At 37.3% G+C, this 18064-nt stretch overlaps 2 protein-coding genes across 2 annotated transcripts; both read left to right on the top strand.

Moving 5' to 3' along the window:
• Positions 1-3000: 3000 nt before the first annotated feature.
• Positions 3001-6644, top strand: LOC145228563 (vitamin D 25-hydroxylase-like). Its single transcript, XM_080093652.1, has 7 exons — positions 3001-3233; positions 3483-3658; positions 4149-4267; positions 4515-4654; positions 4710-4828; positions 5012-5185; positions 5561-6644. Exons 1-7 carry the CDS (start codon positions 3004-3006, stop codon positions 6049-6051), a joined length of 1449 nt encoding a protein of 482 aa, XP_079949778.1. The 5' UTR covers positions 3001-3003; the 3' UTR covers positions 6052-6644.
• A 1665-nt stretch (positions 6645-8309) lies between these two features.
• On the top strand, positions 8310-14259 carry LOC145228572 (cytochrome P450 2U1-like). Its single transcript, XM_080093666.1, has 8 exons — positions 8310-8593; positions 8990-9165; positions 9395-9513; positions 9723-9862; positions 10739-10857; positions 11399-11572; positions 12291-12421; positions 13106-14259. Exons 1-8 carry the CDS (start codon positions 8406-8408, stop codon positions 13463-13465), a joined length of 1407 nt encoding a protein of 468 aa, XP_079949792.1. The 5' UTR covers positions 8310-8405; the 3' UTR covers positions 13466-14259.
• Positions 14260-18064: the final 3805 nt, after the last annotated feature.

Below are 18064 nucleotides of genomic sequence, written 5' to 3'. Positions count from 1 at the left end.
TTATAATGTTCTTGGAAAAACAAACAGAAGTAAATTTGTAGGTTGATTTACCTTTGTTTCTGTAGCTTTTAATTCTGTTTATTCCTGTCCCAATCCCTGTTTGACCAAGCCCACGTTGTAAATGTATATTTAGATTAATTCGCTTTTTTTGGCTTAAAACAATTCCTGTCATTTAAATTGTTTCCTGTGTTGTAAAACGTGCAGTAGCTTGTTTAGGCAGGCACTGAAATGTAATAAACATATGCAGATCACTAAATTTGTCGTACTGCTGGTTGAAGTACTAGTTGGAGCAGGGGTGTGCAACCTTGGTCACTTTAGGGAAAAATTCAATTGCGATGACTAGATCGTGGGCCTCACCTTTGTATAACACAAGGTGATTTTACTTAGTTGCATATCAAATATGCTTAACTACAACTAAATTTCGCATTATTGCCAGGTCGCAGAAAACAAGCCGGGCTCAATGATCTGCTCAAAAATAGATAATAATTGGACTCGTTTGCTAGTTCATTGAAATTTAAGCGTCACTGTGGGCCGCACAACTTTTAATCAACGGGCCGCATAGGCCCGAGGGGGAGAGGTTGTACACCACTGAGTTAGAGCGTCCTGTGTCTGTCTATAGTTTGATGCTACCAATCTTGTTTGAAGAATCTTTGCCAAGGTCAGGATTTAACCTAGATAAAAATAACACCAATCTGCATTTGAATCAACGATACGAATATGGAATAAGAGAACAAAAAATATGACAAAATTTTTAACAATTACTGAGCTAAAACAATGCCAATGTGCAAATTGTTTCTCAACACCTTGAAACGCGGTTTTTATAATTATTAAGTATTACGCATTTCGAGGCCTGTGTCGTACTCATTTCGCACCTTGCGTTTTAATTGCTTGATTCGCATTCTTGTGCTGCTGTGCTAAATGATTTAGGTGCTTTATAAACCGTGCTTGTTTTCGTATTATTCATTCTGTTGATTTTCTCTGATCGAGAATACAACAATAATATATGTATATGTATAATTTATATTCACCAAGCCACTGCACAATCACCAAAAATCACCAAACAACCAAAAAGATCAGCAAGTTTTTGACGCCAACAATAGGGAAAATCGTCTCGTGGTCGGTAGTATTTCTGCCTGTGGCAAGTCGTGCAGGAATATCTACCGCGTTAAGATCACGCAAAGTTAATTGGAGGCACGCGGGCGTTAAATTTTACCCTGCGGCCTGCACAGGAATTTTGTCTTTCGTTAAGTTCGCCTTTATTCCTGTAACCTATGCGCAGTCGCAGGTATAGCTGCTGTCAAAATTTTGAACAAACCAACAAGTTGAATGAATTCCAAGTAATGAACTTGTGCTTGCATGTAGTCTTTATAAAATAACTTGCATAGTTAACTGGCTGACTGAAAGCTAAACTATAGTTTAGCTTTCAGTCAGCCAGTTAACTATGCAAGTCTATAGACGCTTAAACGGTTTATCCTTGACCTCGGTACGCAACTTACTGTTTGCCAAGTTGTAAAATTATGAGACAATAGAATAGTGTCCAGCACATAGCTTAACATGTCCGCCATGGTTATAGAAAGCGACAGCTAGATTTAAAAGGTTTCCAAAATTAGCAGGCTGCTTTTGATATATATTGTGTGCAAGTATTAGTTTCTTTGTAGAATAGCAGCTGCACACAAAGAAAGTTTTGGCAAAACATTCGTTTTTTTAAACAATTTTAAATTGGTATGTGCCTAAAATTACATTATGTTTACAATATCTCGTAAGTATGGTGCAGTCGCCTGTTTTGCAAATTGTGAAAAAACGACTTTATAGATATTTGGACATGTTATTGTTATGGTCAGCTTTTGGAAAGCCACAAAGCAATATAGTAAGTATGCTTTTCCGTTTCGTTTGTCTTCATTACCAACCAGTAACACAGTGGCCTTCTCTAGCGATTTTAATGCATCATGTTTGTAAAACCGTTGCAGAAGTGCTCGCTTAATATTGATCTGAAAATACTGCCCTCAATTGCAAAATTTAACGTTGCAACTGTGCCGAAAATGACACAAAAAATCTCAAAACGAATTGTTTGAGAGCCAAGTCACGTTCTTGTTTTTTTTCACGTCAATTATTCACGAACTGCACGGGATGTTGACAGTACCTTTGCTGATCGTGCTTATGCTTAGCATTAGCATATCCTACAGCTTTGTGCGAGTGGACTTGTAGACTACAAACTACTTAGTTTAGGCTGGGGTATTTGCGGTGCATACAGTAGGCAGCAATTTTATCTTTTTTAATCGCTGTTTGTATATATTTATTAAAAAATCCATCATAGAAACGAAGTTTTCAGTTTTCGATGGGTTGCTTTACCGGTAGTGAAACATTTTCGCCCAAAATGCACATTTTGTAAAATTTTAGCATTCTATCATTATACTTAGCTAGGCTATTGACTGCTGATATAGAATAAATAGTTGTTGTTTTTCTGGTAAAGTTTTATTACCGGAACTAAATATCAGACCGGGTAATTTCAGTATTAATTTAGGTCTAATGATGATTTTCCGGTTTGGGTGTCATTACTTTCAGGTTGTAATGGGTTTGTTTTCTGCCTGTTGTGTTGTTTACATCTGTTGTTACGTGCCTAGTAGCGGATGATCATATAACAACAAGTGTTATGACGTGGCTATAATGATTTCCTGTTGGTGATATTGCCATACGGGTCAACCTGTTTGGGCACAGTTTACAGCATTTTTTGTACTAAGCAAGTTACTTTAAAGGTGTAGCATAAAGCTGAAAGAGGTCTTTCTTTTCTTTTTTTATAGTGGTAGCAATGCGAAATGTGTAACTGTTTGAGACACACAAACAGAACAAGCGTTGTTTTTTTTCGTTATAAGACTCAACGATTGTAGGTTTATTTAAACCAGTAATGCCATTCCTTTTGGCAAGTACCGGAAAGCATTGAGGAAAAGTATTTGCGCATTTGAAGGGCTAAATATATTCCTGTATGTTTTGCATCTACCATTAAAAATGTTTTGTTTCAAGTGTTTAGTTAAACAAGAGCTTGTGAGTAAATTTCATACAATGTCCGGAAAAGCGAACCTGGAGGACTTGCCTGGTCCTTGGGGATTCCCCGTAGTTGGGTCTCTGTTCAGTATGCTGAAATACAAGGAAAAAACTTTGATGCAATGGGCCGAGGATCATTACGGAGATGTTTACCAGATTCAGATGGGATCGACTCCAACTCTTGCCATCCACGGGTAAGTTAATTAAGCAAAATGTTTTTACATGCAAACTTGTAAATAAGTTAAATAATTATTTAATATTATAATAGGTGGTCTTGCACTCTTGCATATCTCAGTAGTTTTCTAGTTTACATTTTTTTAGATTCGTTTTTTGCTTTTTTTTCTAACGAGTCATATCTTTGCTATGTAAGCTTTTTGTATGCGGATAGATCTTTTTTAACTAAAGTTCGCACCTGTGCTCATTTAGTTTTGCGACTTTCGTAGGTTTGAAGCTTTCCAGGAGGCGTTTATTCAGAAGGCAAGCGCGTTTTCGGGGCGGAAGGATTCGTGTGTAACCGATGCTGCCCGCGACAACAAAGGACTCTTCTTCAAACAATACGACAACCTGTGGACCAAGTGGAGAGTTTTTTCACGTGACAGTTTCAAAGATATTTGGCAAAGTATGTTATTAACGGTAGAGCTACTAACATGGCGCAAAGGGCTGAATTATTTATTTTAACAGCCAAAGAGGGGTGTATAGAAAGCAATTTTTTTTTAAATTAAAAAAATAAGTTAGTTTTGTTGTCTTTTGAATGATAATACCTTACACAATCCAAAATCCCTAACCGTCAGCAATTTAGAGATAGATCGTTTTGAATGGGGTTTAGGGCTATTTGCGCCACTTATTGGCTAATTGTGGGGCTGTCGTAAGGTATGTTGTTAAAACATTTTCTATTGGTTTTGCTCAATTTTCCTGTTGTTGTTTCTGCAATTGTTTGTGTATTGTTTGTAAAAGGTGACGGTTTCCATGACCTGAACTTTTTCGCACAATTTCAGATAATGGATCATTATACATCAATCTAAAACTTTTTTACAACGTTTTGTTTGTTGCTTTGATAAAATTACTTAATTCTCTAAAACAAGAAACTTGTATTTCACCTAATGTCACAGCGATTGAGGATGGCATCGTGACAGAAACGGAACATTTGCAAGAAAGTTTATCAAAACTTGAAGGCGAAAGGGACATCAAAGAGCTTGTGTCGATGTCAATGGCAAACGTAGTCATGCAGGTAAGTCGTTTTCCTCAGTGTGTGAATCTAATACATATTTACAAACACTTCCGTATGCAAGGATTGATTTACATAAATTATCCGGGTAACTCATCAAGGACCGATGGTTGCCGACCACTCATTTAATAAACTAAGCTTACAAAATAAATTAATAAACTTTCATTCTTCTTTGTGCTGTTCGACAATATTTCTTCACACTTTGGGTAATACACCACATATTTTTCTATATTTTTATATTATTTGACAGACTTGCTTTTCTCGTCGTTATGACACCACGGATACAAAAGTGGCTGACCTGATTAAAATGATTTATTCAGACATCCGAGATCAGAAGTTTACCCTTTTGTTTCTGGTCCCATGGCTTAGTTACATTCCTTCGATGAGCAGGTAAAAAATCTATAGCTCAAAATCAAGGTGTTGAGGTAAATGAATACTGTTACAGGTTTCTCTCTGACGCCGCAAACAATCGTAAGATAATTATCAAAAAAATGCTTGCTATGGCGGATGAGCGCAGAGCGGAAAACCGATGCACGTCCGATTTTATTTCAAGTTTCGACAAAGGTATAAGAAAAGTTCGTTTTTTAGGCAAAACTTGAAAAACAACAACATTGGGTTTGTTTGTGCTGCAAAAACACTAATTTAACATTTAACTCAATTAAGTGCGTTACCAAAAGCATGCACAGTCCTGAAGCAGAAATCTTAGAATATTTGGAAAGTGGATTTTGATTTTCTCGCTTGTTGCAGCTTTTCCGAACCCGACAACAAATGAAAAGGAATTCCTTGCAATCCTAATGGAGGATTTCGTGTTTGCTGGAACCTCCACAACTACTGCGGCTTTTCTCTGGGCCGTTTTGTTCTTGATGAAAAATCCAGAAACGAAAAATCGAATGCAGCAAGAGCTTGACTATGTGTTAAAAGGTGACGCGTTGTTTTTTGACTGTAAAATCACATTAGTTAGGAATAGTTGGTTAATCGATAGCGCACTAGATGCTCTTTAATCTTCTCCAATTTCTGATTTGCTCCTATAATTTAATTTGAATGCTGAGTACTATACTCGCCTGCGTTTGTTAATCTTTACCAACGAAAAAAACTACCCTAAACCTAAATTTAAAGAAATTGTCGTTTAGGGGCTTTCAAACCACAGTCCTGTTTTGTTCACCAAGGCGATACTGGTCGTGAACTTTAGTTACAGTGCTTGTACGCGAAGAGTTTGACTGCCGTTGTGCCAATGAGAAAACTATGCGTGATATGTATGTAAAAACTCTACAGCGTAACTTACATGTTTGCCTTTAGGTTGTCCATTTGCTGTAAAAGCTGCGATTACCCACAAAAAACATGAACTTCATTACACCCAAGCTGTTATCGAGGAATCGTTCCGCCTTCGACCAATCGCACCGACGAGCCTTTTTCATTACGTCACAGAAGACACAAGCCTCATGGGATATAAGGTTCCGAAGGGAATGGCAGTCATGCCCAATATATGGAGCGTCCACTATGACAAGAAATTCTGGGCACCAGATCCTGAAGTCTTCAGAGCGGAACGACATTTGAACCAATCAGGAGCGTTCATAAAGTCAGGTCACGTGTTTCCTTTCGGCATTGGGTGGCGCTCTTGTGTCGGTCAAAGAATCGCCGAAACTGAGATTCTAGCTGATATGGTTGCTGTGTTTCACAAGTTTGACGTCACCATCGCCGCTAGTGACGCAAACGTTGACATGGCCGGCGATTCTGGCGCCATCTTGAGTCCAAATCAGTTCAAACTGAAGTTCGTAACCAGAAATTAATCGAAACCGGATAAAAACCAGCAGTTTCGTCGCAAAGTATTTGGCATGGAACTTCTAAGTTTGATGCGACAACGACTTTTAGCTTTACTTCGAGGCGTACTGAGAATTTACAGCGTACTCATATTTTTATTCGTCTTTTCTAGCTGGTATTTGTGTTTAAATTTTTCAGCATTAGTTTTCATGAAATGTAAATATTGTTCTCCCGTAAATGTTTTTATTGATGCATTTTTCGCAGTATGTGGAAAATTAATGCACTATGCATGGACTGATGCGCACACATAAAGTTGTTCTTTCACAACTCAATTATATCATACATGCTGATCGACCTTCTATATTCCTAATCAATTTATTTTTGACGTTGTATGTATTTTCTTGTGCCAAATAAACTTGCAGTGAAAAAAGTGTTCACAATTTGACAAATTCCTTTCTGGGAAAAGTCTTTTGTCGAAACCAGTTTAATCCCTTTTTTATTGCAAAACTGCCTAAAATTTTAATCATATGTAACGATTAGATACACTATACATAGATATATTTACCAACTATTGCAAAACCTATTTTGATGCATTGGTCCAAATAATGCAAACTGCACAGAATTGAGTTTCTTTTCCATTGAAGGGCACGTTTTTAGGACACGATAGGTCCGCATAAAATTAATACCCTAGCTACATTGCAAAAATCATGCAGAAAAAGGCCTGAACCAAAGTACGTAGGCTACTTACTCATCCTTTCTAGTTGACGCGAAAACAATCGACAAGGAAAGAAAATGGATGATTGAATTCCTTAAACTTCGCTGTAGAAACATTCAAGTCGCATACCAGTGCACTGAAGTAGAACATTGCACATTTTTGTGTAAATAGCTAACTCGCTTACTCACACTATTTAAAAATATTTCACTATGCTGTGATTGGCAATGTTCAAATAATCGTTTGTTCCTCCATTGTCACCTCATATAACCCATCAATTACGTGTTAAGCGAGGCATGGATAATAATTGATTATAATCAAAGGAGAACTGTTCTTCACTTTTTGCGCAAAAGTGTTGAGAAGCAATGTTTCAAATAGATGTGAAATTGACAGTCTCAGGGTTACCAAGCAGTAAAGTTGACCAGCATTTACACTTTTGCAGAAACAGAAATAATGTAGAAATAGAAATAAAGGCATTTTAGGATGTAATGAAATCTAGAGTTAAACGCTTAAACTACCGCGGTTTTGTTGACAGTTTACTCCCGTGCCTGTCGTCGAGTTTTAGTCAGAGGAAACAGTCAGCAAAGTATGTCGTCATAAAGCATGCTATGACCTGTCGATTGGTCGAGGCAAACGCCCACAAGCCTTAATTTCATTTCTCCGCAGAGCAGTAAGTTGTAAGTTATGCGGGCTTTGCAGGTTTGTTTGCTGAAACTCGATTCAGTGTAAAACTAATTGATAAGCTTGAGGCCAAATCAGGACAAGTTTTTGTGCGACCGCGGGCAAATTTTTTCTTCGAATTACAGTCGGTTGCTTGGGGGCAAACTGGTTACAAGCGCCTAAACCTGAGCGTGATCAGCGATCCGCTAAGTCGGTGTGGCTGCCTCTGTTTTCAGTGGTTGGCCTGGGCGTCCGAACAAGCTTGCAGCATATATTGATAAAGCAGATTTTGATTGAAGAGCAGCATAGCCTCCTTGGCTTACTGGTTTACAACAATGCAAGGTGATGTGACAGTTGACTGCAGGAAGCCTTCCTGTGTGCAACCTTGCACTAAGAAATCAATCAAGCGCATCAAGAAGACAAGATAATAGGGAACGGAGAGGAAGGTTTAGTTCTTTAGCAGTATTGTCGTTAGCGAGGGTGCTGTTTTTCAACACAAGATAATGTGCAACCGTTTACCAAGTATGAGGGTTTTGTCATCATAGCTTTTACTATGCACGATCTCCGCTAAGCCTAGCAAAGCATAACAGAACACACTGGCTTCAAAAACAGTGATTAATTCGTGACGAGTACAATGCTCCCTCTTTCCGGTGTTACATCGCGACCATATGTTGTTGTGATCGACAATAAACTGTTCGACGGTTAATAAGGGTTCTTAATACTTTTCAAAAAGCCTTTGTATACACAATAGCATTGTTGAAAGAGGAAGTAACTCGGCAAAACAGTTTTGCAAAAGCTTTAAGAAATGCTATTTTAAACCCCCTTTTGGAGTGACTAAAGTTTGCGCTTATTTGGTATGCAGTTTTTGCACTTACTTGTGATACTAGAAAGGTTTACAAAACTTACCAGTTTCAGAAAGGTGCTGTTTTGGAGAACTTCGTATTGTTATTATTTGTACCAAGCAGGTCCACGTTTTACAGCGTTTTTTAAACTATCAAGCTGTTAGTTACTATGGCCGGAAGTCAAAGCAACAACGAAGAATTGAGAGATTTGCCAGGTCCGTGGGGGTTCCCGATAGTTGGATCCGCGCTAAGTTTGATTAAATATAAGGAAAAGAGCTTGTCTCAATGGGCAGAAGAAGACTACGGGGATGTTTACAAGGTTCGGTTCGGACCCACAGACACCCTTGTCATAAATGGGTTAGTAGAATGACCACATTGTATTTACATGCAAATTTGTTATTGGAAAAAAACTAAAGTAATGGTGTAATACAAATGTTGCAAAGCTTGCTGGAACGTTTACCCTAACGTCTGGTTTAGATAAATGCCAGAAAAGGTGTTAAGTGACATTTTTCAGGCGAAAGAGCGTAAATATACCGAGGGTTATACATATGTATTCGTAGGTTATACATGTGTAATCGTATACATGTAGTGTAATGCAACGCTTTACAGCAAATTACAAGTACAGCATTTCTGGTAAACCCTGTGATGTACCTCTTTTGTGTTTATACAGTACGGGAGCTGGCGCTGATTGGGACCGCATTAGTGAAATTTACCCTTTTGGGGCAGTGCCTTTATTAAATGTGTTTTATTCAGATTTGAAGCTTTCCAAGAAGCGTTTATTGAAAAGGCCACTGCTTATTCCGGTCGTCTGGAGGCGAAAGTGCTAAAAGCCGCTCGGGACAACAAAGGACTTTTCTTCAAACAGTATGATGACTTATGGACCAAATGGAGAAAATTTGCACGTGAAAGTTTCACAGACATTTGGCACAGTAAGTTACTATGAACTACCAGGGTCGCTTTCAATCCGATTTAAAAATGTAGATAACAGCAAGACTCTGATATTTGTGAGACATTTTAACCAATGTTTGCTAAAAAACATTTGCGCTGTCTGTAAGCACCAACTACCTTCCATTGCAAGGCAACGAAAGACGTAAAAAATAAAAAGTTTAATTTCCTTCATGTTGCAATGGAATTTTTAAGTATGTATTATTGTCACAGCGATTGAGGATGGTATCGTGACAGAAACGGAACATTTGCAAGAAAGTTTATCAAAACTTGAAGGCGAAAGCGACATAAAAGAGCTTGTGTTGTCGTCAATGGCCAATGTAGTCATGCAGGTATTTTAAATTATCTTTTAGTTATTTTTTTGCATACACATTAATACTTTGCCAAGGTCAGCCGAAGCAAGCAACTTCTTTGACTGTCTCTGTGGTTTCACTAGAAAAAAACGGTCTTGTAGTCAACCATGCAGAGACCCTAAGACGTTGACCAAAGTCCATTTTTTGTTTCAAAAAGTTTGGACACTGAGACATGTTTTTTTTTACAGACATGCTTCTCCCGCCGATATGAAGCAACAGACAGTGCATTGAATGACTTGGTTACGCTCGTATATGCTGACATACGGGATCCCAAATTCACAGTCTTGTTTTTGGTGCCCTGGCTTGGCCGCCTTCCTTCGATGAGCAGGTAAATAAAGGCTAACCCTCAAATATTTTGTCAGACTGAGTACGAAGCAACTCACGAAACACGTTTAAATAAAGTCTATTATATCCGAATTGCGCAACAAATCAACCATAAACTTAAATAGTTTTCCATTCTCTGGGTTTTCCCAGCAGTGTCTTATGTTTTTCTTGTAAACTTTTTATAATATGTTATTGTGTTTCAAGTTTGGATGAACCAAATATAATAAAATACAATATTTGTGCTGGAAAACACATGTGTTATGTCCCAACGAGAATTAGGTCAACATAAGTCATATTATCCGCATCCGTATTGGTTTTAATTGTGAAAATAATGACTCAAACATAAGGCAATTTCATCCACTTAACCGGCTGACATTAATAAGCACATTACTTACAATCGTTAACTCCTCCTCCAGGCAGTTTGAAATTTTGCAAAGAGGGGTCAGTATGGCATTAAAAATGTCAATGGGGCAAAACAAAATATGGTTTACACTTTACAGAGTTATAGGCTAGTTGTATTTATCGCACAAACTGCTCTTTGAGACAATTCGACAAAAGAGACAATGCATTTCGAAGGCCCGTACAAGTGTTCAAAGAATTTGCAAATAATGCCGTAATACAAATGCCACAAAGCTTGCAAACCGCTCTTTGAGACAATTCGACAAATGAGGCAATACATTTTGAAGGCCCGTACAAGTGTTCAAAGAATTTGCAACCAGGAGTTATGACCACTGCCTTCAGGCAACTGCATAATAGAAGACTTATTCGTGCCCCAAAAACGTGCCCAATTTGTTAATTTGCAACAAACAAAAAACTGCATTGCTTGCAACGTTCCTGCTTTTTGTGTTGTGCAACGATATTTCATTTATTAACTTCGCAGGTTTATTTCCAACGCTGACAGCAATCGTCAAAAAATTATCAAAAAACTGCTTGCTTTAGCGGATGAGCGTACCGCAGAAAACCGGGATACGCCGGACTTTGTGACGAGTTTCTACAAAGGTAAATTACAAAAAAAATAACGATTCAGTATGAAGGCAGACTGAAAATCGACGCACACAAAACAACGGTACGTAAATTGGTACACACAAACAAGTGCATATTTATGTTTCACAACACACATAATAATATACTGGTACTATCGAAAAAAACACCAAGAAAGCAGTGATGATGAAACAACCACATTAGCTGCTGATGTTATAGAATATTTTACATTTTCGTACATGTAAGTTGTTCATATCCTGTTACGAAGAGACCGGCGTAAGCATATGACGAAACCACATGCTTTTCTGTGTAATGTTTTGGTGAAATCTTTAGACACTATACAGCTTGCTAACACTGCGTTTTTGTGTGTTTCATAGCCCATGTTGCTTTTGTGTCTTAAGTTTGTGTCATTACCCTGATGAAGGTAGGTTACTCGTACAGGACATCGAAACTTCGGTATATTATAATAAAACGTGCTGGAAGAGCTACAAATTTGTTAATACATTATGCCCGGCAGCAACAGTTTATTATTAAGTATTCTTGTTTCAATCTGCTTCAGTTTTTGAAAACCCAACAAGGGAGGAAAAGGAATTCCTGGCGGTCCTTATGGAAGATTTTGTGTTTGCGGGTTCCACCACAACAGCATCAGCGTTTCTCTGGGTCGTTTTGTTTATGATGAAAAATCCAGAAACTAAAAAGCGAATGCAGCAAGAGCTTGACAACGTTTTGAAAGGTAACGGAGACGTTTATTGATTGTTGTTGTTAATATGATTGTCCCTTGCGCCTAAATGTACAGTTTGCTACCATAAACAATGACTCAAAGCCTGTTGATTGTTTGTGTGGGTTACTTCAAGCAGGCCATATTTACTGCAATGTCTGATACTTGGAAAACAAAACGAAAATTTAAACGATTTTAATTCACCTACAATATTAATGCAATAATTGAGAACCGAATCTTTAACAAGCTATATTTTAGCACTTAGAATATGAATTTGCTGATATTTAGTTCAACATGATACCACTAACTGCTAACTTGGTACTAGAGATGGGCCAAAACTGCAATTGTTCTGTTTGGTCGAGCACCGAGCATCTCACTTTAACGCTTGGAGCATCTCACGTTAACGCTTGGTGCTCAGTCTTGCATGCTCGGTGCATTGCGACGGTCACGCATGGTTCCCTTTTACACGGTGGTTTTTACTTATTTTAAGGCCCTCCTTTTGGCCGTATTTAAGCTGTATAGGTCCCTCCTGCATAACATGTAAGGCAAGCTAACACTAGGTGAAACACCAACGTTTTTTAAGTAACAACAGCAACTAAATGAAACCACTTTTAAATGTACATGTTCCCACTATTTGACGTTTTTAAAAACAGTCACTTTCATTCTTGGGGACCCTACTTCCGTACGTCAGCAGTAAACAAATCACACATTCAATTTGCGTCATACTTTGTAGGCTGTCCATCTCCCGTCCGAGGTGCGATTACCCACAAAAAAGATGAACTACATTACACCCGAGCTGTTATTGAAGAATCTTTCCGTCTTCGACCAATTGCACCAACAAGTCTCTTCCATTACGTCCAAGAGGTAGAGCTTAGTTAAACAGACCCAACTGTATTTCTGAGATAAAGTATAGAACAAATGCTATGAAATAAAATGAAGGATATTGCGCACGCGAAAAATGGTTCATACAAAAATACCTTTGAGTCAAATGCGCTGTATCTTCTAATGCATGAAGTTAGTCATATCCTTGACTGATCCATCATACGTCGGTCATGCCTTGTTCAGAGGAAACATATCAAATAGCTATGACCTAGTTTCACGTTAGTTATGTTGGTGGTTACCTAAACAGTAACAGTACAGTTTGTACAGTATATGTGTGAAACAAAAACTTTGATCTATATTGTATCCCACCCCGAATCTAAAGGCTTGTAGGCATGCAGGGTTGCCATTGACATGGACCTTAAAATAAGGACAACCTAAGATTTCAATTTTCATACGAAACAAAACAACGTTTTCAAAGAAATCTTTGCATTTATACGACCCATGACATATCACATGCCACACTTTTTGCCGGAAACAATCTGTTCCAGCAAACCCTTGTTCGTAGAAAACACTTCGTTTATCTTCCGACAGCTCAGGTCTAAGGACAATATTTTTTTCTAAGACATTGCCCTTCAAAATAAGGACAAATCTTAGAAATAAGAACGGTATGGCAACCCTGCTTATAGGCTTAAATAGCTTAAAACAATTTCTGTGCCTGTTATACAGGACACAAGTCTCATGGGATATAAGGTTCCAAAGGGAATGGCAGTCATGCCCAATATATGGAGCGTCCACTATGACAAGAAATTCTGGGCACCGGATCCTGAAACCTTCAGAGCGGAACGGCATTTGGACCAATCAGGAGCGTTCAAGAAGTCCGGTCACGTGATTCCTTTCGGCATTGGGTGGCGCTCTTGCGTCGGTCAAAGAATCGCCGAAACTGAAATTTTAGCTGATGTGGTTGCTATGTTTTACAAGTTTGACGTCACTATCGCCGCTAGTGACGCAAACGTTGACATGGCCGGCGACTCTGCCGCCATCTTGAGTCCGTACCCGTTTAAACTCAAGTTTACGCCCAGAAATTAACCAAACAGAACCATGTGTTATATTATTACTACTAACATCATCATACAAAACGTGTAACTTTGCGAACATTGTTACACAGCATATTGCTGTTTTAGCGCTTATTGTAGTTTTGATAATGTCGAGTTATAAACTGTATATTCTATTTGTTGTTTTGTAAACTACTGTATAACTGTTTACTAACTACTAGCTATAGATTCTTGTCTTTTATTTGCCTGCCTATTTTCGTGCGTAAAACGCAGTCATGTAGATATGAGGATTTAAGGAAAATATCACCTATAACAAAAAGTTTATTGCATGTAAAACTACATCACTACGGTATTGCAACGTGCAAGTTTATGTGTATTAACTAGATTGAAAAACGTTTTCTTTTTTGGGGGGATGGGGGAGAAATGATAGACCTTTTTGTACAGATGGCAGAAAATTGATTTTTTGATAAATACTGTAATCGTAATGCATCAACAGCTGCAATCAACCATATGATAAATGTAACCTGTAGATTATGTGCTGCGGTCATGTTGAGGCTGTCGAGGTCGTACACATTCACACTATAACTTGGCAAATAGTTCTTATCCGCTTGAAAAGCAAAATCCTGTTTTTAACCTTTTAAAACTGAACGAAATTATGATAATCTTTTACTTCGAAATTTTATTGTCATCGTTTTGCTGTGAACTCATGATTGGGCCATTACATTACGTAATTGTTCTGTCAGTTACCTCAAAATTTTACAACAAACGTTTTCAAAGTTTACAAAAGCATTTACATTATTATAGATTAATAAAAGTGACAAATAACCATGTGGTATTTCTCTCATTGATGAAATTCCAACATGACTTAATAACGGTTTTTACCGCATAAGCAATATTTAAACAAAAGCTAACATTTAACTGTTGACAACAAAAAATAATCGATAATAACATTTTGAAGTTATTGAAAGAAATCCTAATGCTTAAAATCGGTAGAACTACTAACAAACTCCCAGTGGAAAAGTTAGCTAAATACCGATAGATAGCGTAAAGAGCGCAGTTATTTAAATTAACATTAAGACTGGAATAGGGTTAACCTAAAGAATAAGGTTTTTAAGTTGATTTGCGTGTTATTTCTATGAAACCTCAATCGTTTAGTGCCATATAGACAAGGTTGCCATATCGTCCTTATTTCTAAGATTTTTTCTTATTTGGAAGGACAATGTCGTAGAAAAAAATATTTCTGAGAAACGTCCTTGTTTATGACTCGAGTCCTTATTTTGTCTTATTTTTAAATATTACAATTCAAATCCCTGCCACAAGTAGAAGTAAAGCTATGACCTGAGATGTCCTGAGATACCCGAAGTAAATTCTACGAACAAAAAGTTGCTGGAACAGATCGTCTATGGCAAAAAATATGGCATGTGATATGTCATGAGTCATGACTCGTATCAATGCAAAGATTTGTTCAAACAGGTTTGTTTCGTATCGTATAAAATTTTTGATTTTTCGTTTGTTTTCCATGTCGATGGCAACCCTGCATATATAACTCTACCACCGGGTACAGCAGTTATTGCATTTCCAATGTGACTGAAAGGTTGTCACGGTGCCAATTTTTCATAAAGCTTGAAGTTAAAAAATGTAATTATTTACCTTAACCTCGTGGTTAAATTAAGTACAAGAACATTGCAACCAAATCTTACAATAATCGATACATCTTTCTGGAGATGAGATATTCAAACAACATCCTACAAGAAAAAAACTGCAATTTTCAGTTACATTGCGAACCTGTGCTAATATGGAAAACCACAGTGAGACAAATTGTGCACAAGAAAAAAACAAGAGAAAGGTCATGATATTGTAAGCAATGAAAAATTTGGACACTTTTGACGTTTGCCACTTGCATTTTGCTTTAAATTTGTAAATAGCTGAATTTGAAACCTAAAAAGATTGAAGCATGGTTTAAACCAGTGCTCTTCAACCGGTGTGCACGGCATGGGGTGCACCAGTACGAAAATGTATACAAGGGTGCATCACAAACTGTTAATAAACCATTAATATTTGACTTTCAGGATATTAGAAAAAAGATGTAGGTTTCAACTGATGTATAAATGAACCTCTGCTTTTTTTAAATGTTTTTGTCTAACACTTTCAGTGCGGTTGACATATATCTACTTCAAAAGACGTATTGCGCATAGTGCGGATTGGCGTTAATTTACGTCAAAAGTTTTTGATCAAAAATGTTTACGTCAAAAGTTTTGATAAACAGGGTGCATGAGTTAGCCACAACAACTTTAAGGCTTCACCAAACCAAAAAAGGTTGAAGAGCACTGGTTTAAACCACATTCAGGCACAAAGAAAGTAATGAATGAAAAAACACTTACAGGGGTATACTGTACATATTTTTTTTGTAAAGCATTTGTGTTTAGTCCTGTGGAATTGAATTTGACTTCAAGCGTTTGATTTTGCTTTTATGCATCAGTTAATATCGATAAACACCAAAATTTCTCACAAGCTGCAGGAGGCTATGCGACAAAACAATGTGGTTTCTTCTGTAAGGTTAGAATGACTTTGCGGTTTACGTAATAATGGTCTAAATGTCGAATACCGAGAACACTTCAATATCAACTGAGTGTGCAGGTGCAAAGCTAGAAATATTGGTTGGTTTCAGTGGAACGTTTAACCACAATATCCAAAGAATGTTAAACCAGGGTTGTACCTTTTCCACATTAAATCAGCTTTATTGTCGAGTTATGAGATTCGAATTTGTAGAAAGATTGCGATCTTTGATCAAGGCAGTAATGAAGTTGATTATTGTCAACATCTTTGGTAAAATTGTAACCTGGACTGAAAGTTAGTTTGATTTTATGTTTTTTAAATTGTTGCATAAAGTATTCGAAATATAAGTATAGGAAGCTGAAACTTTTCGTATTCTGGTAAATGAATTTCTCAGAATGCTCAGTAAGGTTTTAAAACACTTGTCAAAACTCTCTTGGACTCGCTAAATAAAAAAACATGTTTTTTGATCATAAAGTCATCACCATGTTAACGAATAAATGTGGCAAGCGTATGACTTTGAACAGTTCGGGACGAACTACTTAAGTTACCATATATGTTACCTTGCTTTAAAAAAACAATCAACCAAGCGCAAAGATAGCGTGAAGTAACTGTGACCTTTTTACGCTTTGACCTTTAACGGCCCAAATTAGATTTTCAAAATAACTTTACTTTGAAACCAGCGTTGAAACGTCACAACAACAATTTGTCAAATAGAGAAAAGCAAGACTGTTATTGAGTGTTTCCAAGGGTGTTAGTGGAGTATAATTTGCTATTATCGACGCTTGTGCTTCACATTTGTGTAGGTCACCATAAAGTCTTAGTAAATAAGCGTCTTTTAGCGAAACAAAACATAAAAACTAAACTTTTGCGATGTTTCTTTAAGCAAACAAGTACATTTTTGCGAGGGCGTTAACAATTGTGAATCACCAATGGTGCCTTTCAATGTTTCGCGCTCCTAACGTTTCAACGTATTGTAGTCATTTCAGGCTTGGTGATTGTTTTAGTGCAGTTGTGTCGCTATCTGTTCGTTCATCAAACGAAATAAACTCAACTAAACTCAACTTGAATAAAATAAAGTTAAAACATTTAGGTTTAAACTTTGCAGAATACAATTAGAAAGAAATGGGAACAGGCCAGTTAAAGCAAATATTGTTGAAGTACATCACGAAGTAATTCAGTTTCATCTCAAGCCAATTTTGATTTCTTTCCAACAAAACGAGTAAAACGAATCGCATTCCAATCACTTTCAGGATTTAACGGCTGACCGCTTTTTTAATGGCCTTGGCGACGAATGTTAAGTTGAATTTTGTGATAAAAAGACGGCGGCTAACAGAGTTAAAAATCAGTAAAGCGTTTAATGCAGATATCTTTCCAAGCAAACAGGCCTAACCATTTTATTATGATGTTGATGCAATTTAACAGTTTCTATACTCTGAAAGAGGATTTATGCTTGTTTTGTATGAGTATTGATATAATCTCATTTCTTCATTCTGTATTGCCTCAAGCAAGAATGCAAATGCACAACAGCCTTTAGTCTCTTGAGTGTCATTTGCACTTGGTATCGTCACAGACTATGGAGGCGCAATGCTCTGCACTGTTTCGGCAAGGACGCTTTTTTCTTCGGCGGTTCCAGCGGTTTTTTATGAGGCGTAAACTGAAAAACGTTAATCGCGTTGTCTGAGATGCAGTTGAAAACAAAGCAGGTGAATTGACAACGAACTTGGAAGTGTTCACTAGGTGAGAGGTTTGTAACAGGTATTAAGTGCAGAAGAACCTAGTCCTGCAGATCAGATGTTGAGGATTTGTTTTTTTGCAAAAACTTAGAGCAGGCATTAGGCGGGGATACGCTGTGCAGACTTTATGTTGATTGACGAATAAGTTTGCAAGTAAATCTAATAATATTTTTGAACACAAGTAAATTATGATCTCTATTGCCAGCGCTACGGCGTTTTACCAAAAGTACTGGGAATCTTTTTAATGTTTTACAATAATAATAAAAGAGTTAAATATTTTGTATTGAATATTTGTTTAACTACTTCGGTGTTTCGAAATATCGTTGATAAGGCAAATAATACTT

Source organism: Phallusia mammillata, chromosome 1 (assembly GCF_965637545.1).
Source record: "Phallusia mammillata chromosome 1, kaPhaMamm4.hap1.1, whole genome shotgun sequence".
Lineage (NCBI taxonomy): Eukaryota > Metazoa > Chordata > Ascidiacea > Phlebobranchia > Ascidiidae > Phallusia > Phallusia mammillata.
Note: the sequence above shows the minus strand (reverse complement) of the source record. Positions and strands in the feature narration are given on the sequence as shown.

Bases quoted from the DNA above. Each gene is read 5' to 3' on its own strand.
- LOC145228572 (XM_080093666.1), top strand. From the start codon at position 8,406: ATGGCCGGAAGTCAAAGCAACAACGAAGAATTGAGAGATTTGCCAGGT. The intron at 8,594-8,989 runs GTTAGTAGAATG...TGTTTTATTCAG, and splicing joins GACACCCTTGTCATAAATGG to ATTTGAAGCTTTCCAAGAAG. The intron at 9,166-9,394 runs GTAAGTTACTAT...TTATTGTCACAG, and splicing joins TTTCACAGACATTTGGCACA to CGATTGAGGATGGTATCGTG.
- LOC145228563 (XM_080093652.1), top strand. From the start codon at position 3,004: ATGTTTTGTTTCAAGTGTTTAGTTAAACAAGAGCTTGTGAGTAAATTT. The intron at 4,268-4,514 runs GTAAGTCGTTTT...ATTATTTGACAG, and splicing joins TGGCAAACGTAGTCATGCAG to ACTTGCTTTTCTCGTCGTTA. The intron at 4,829-5,011 runs GTATAAGAAAAG...CGCTTGTTGCAG, and splicing joins TATTTCAAGTTTCGACAAAG to CTTTTCCGAACCCGACAACA.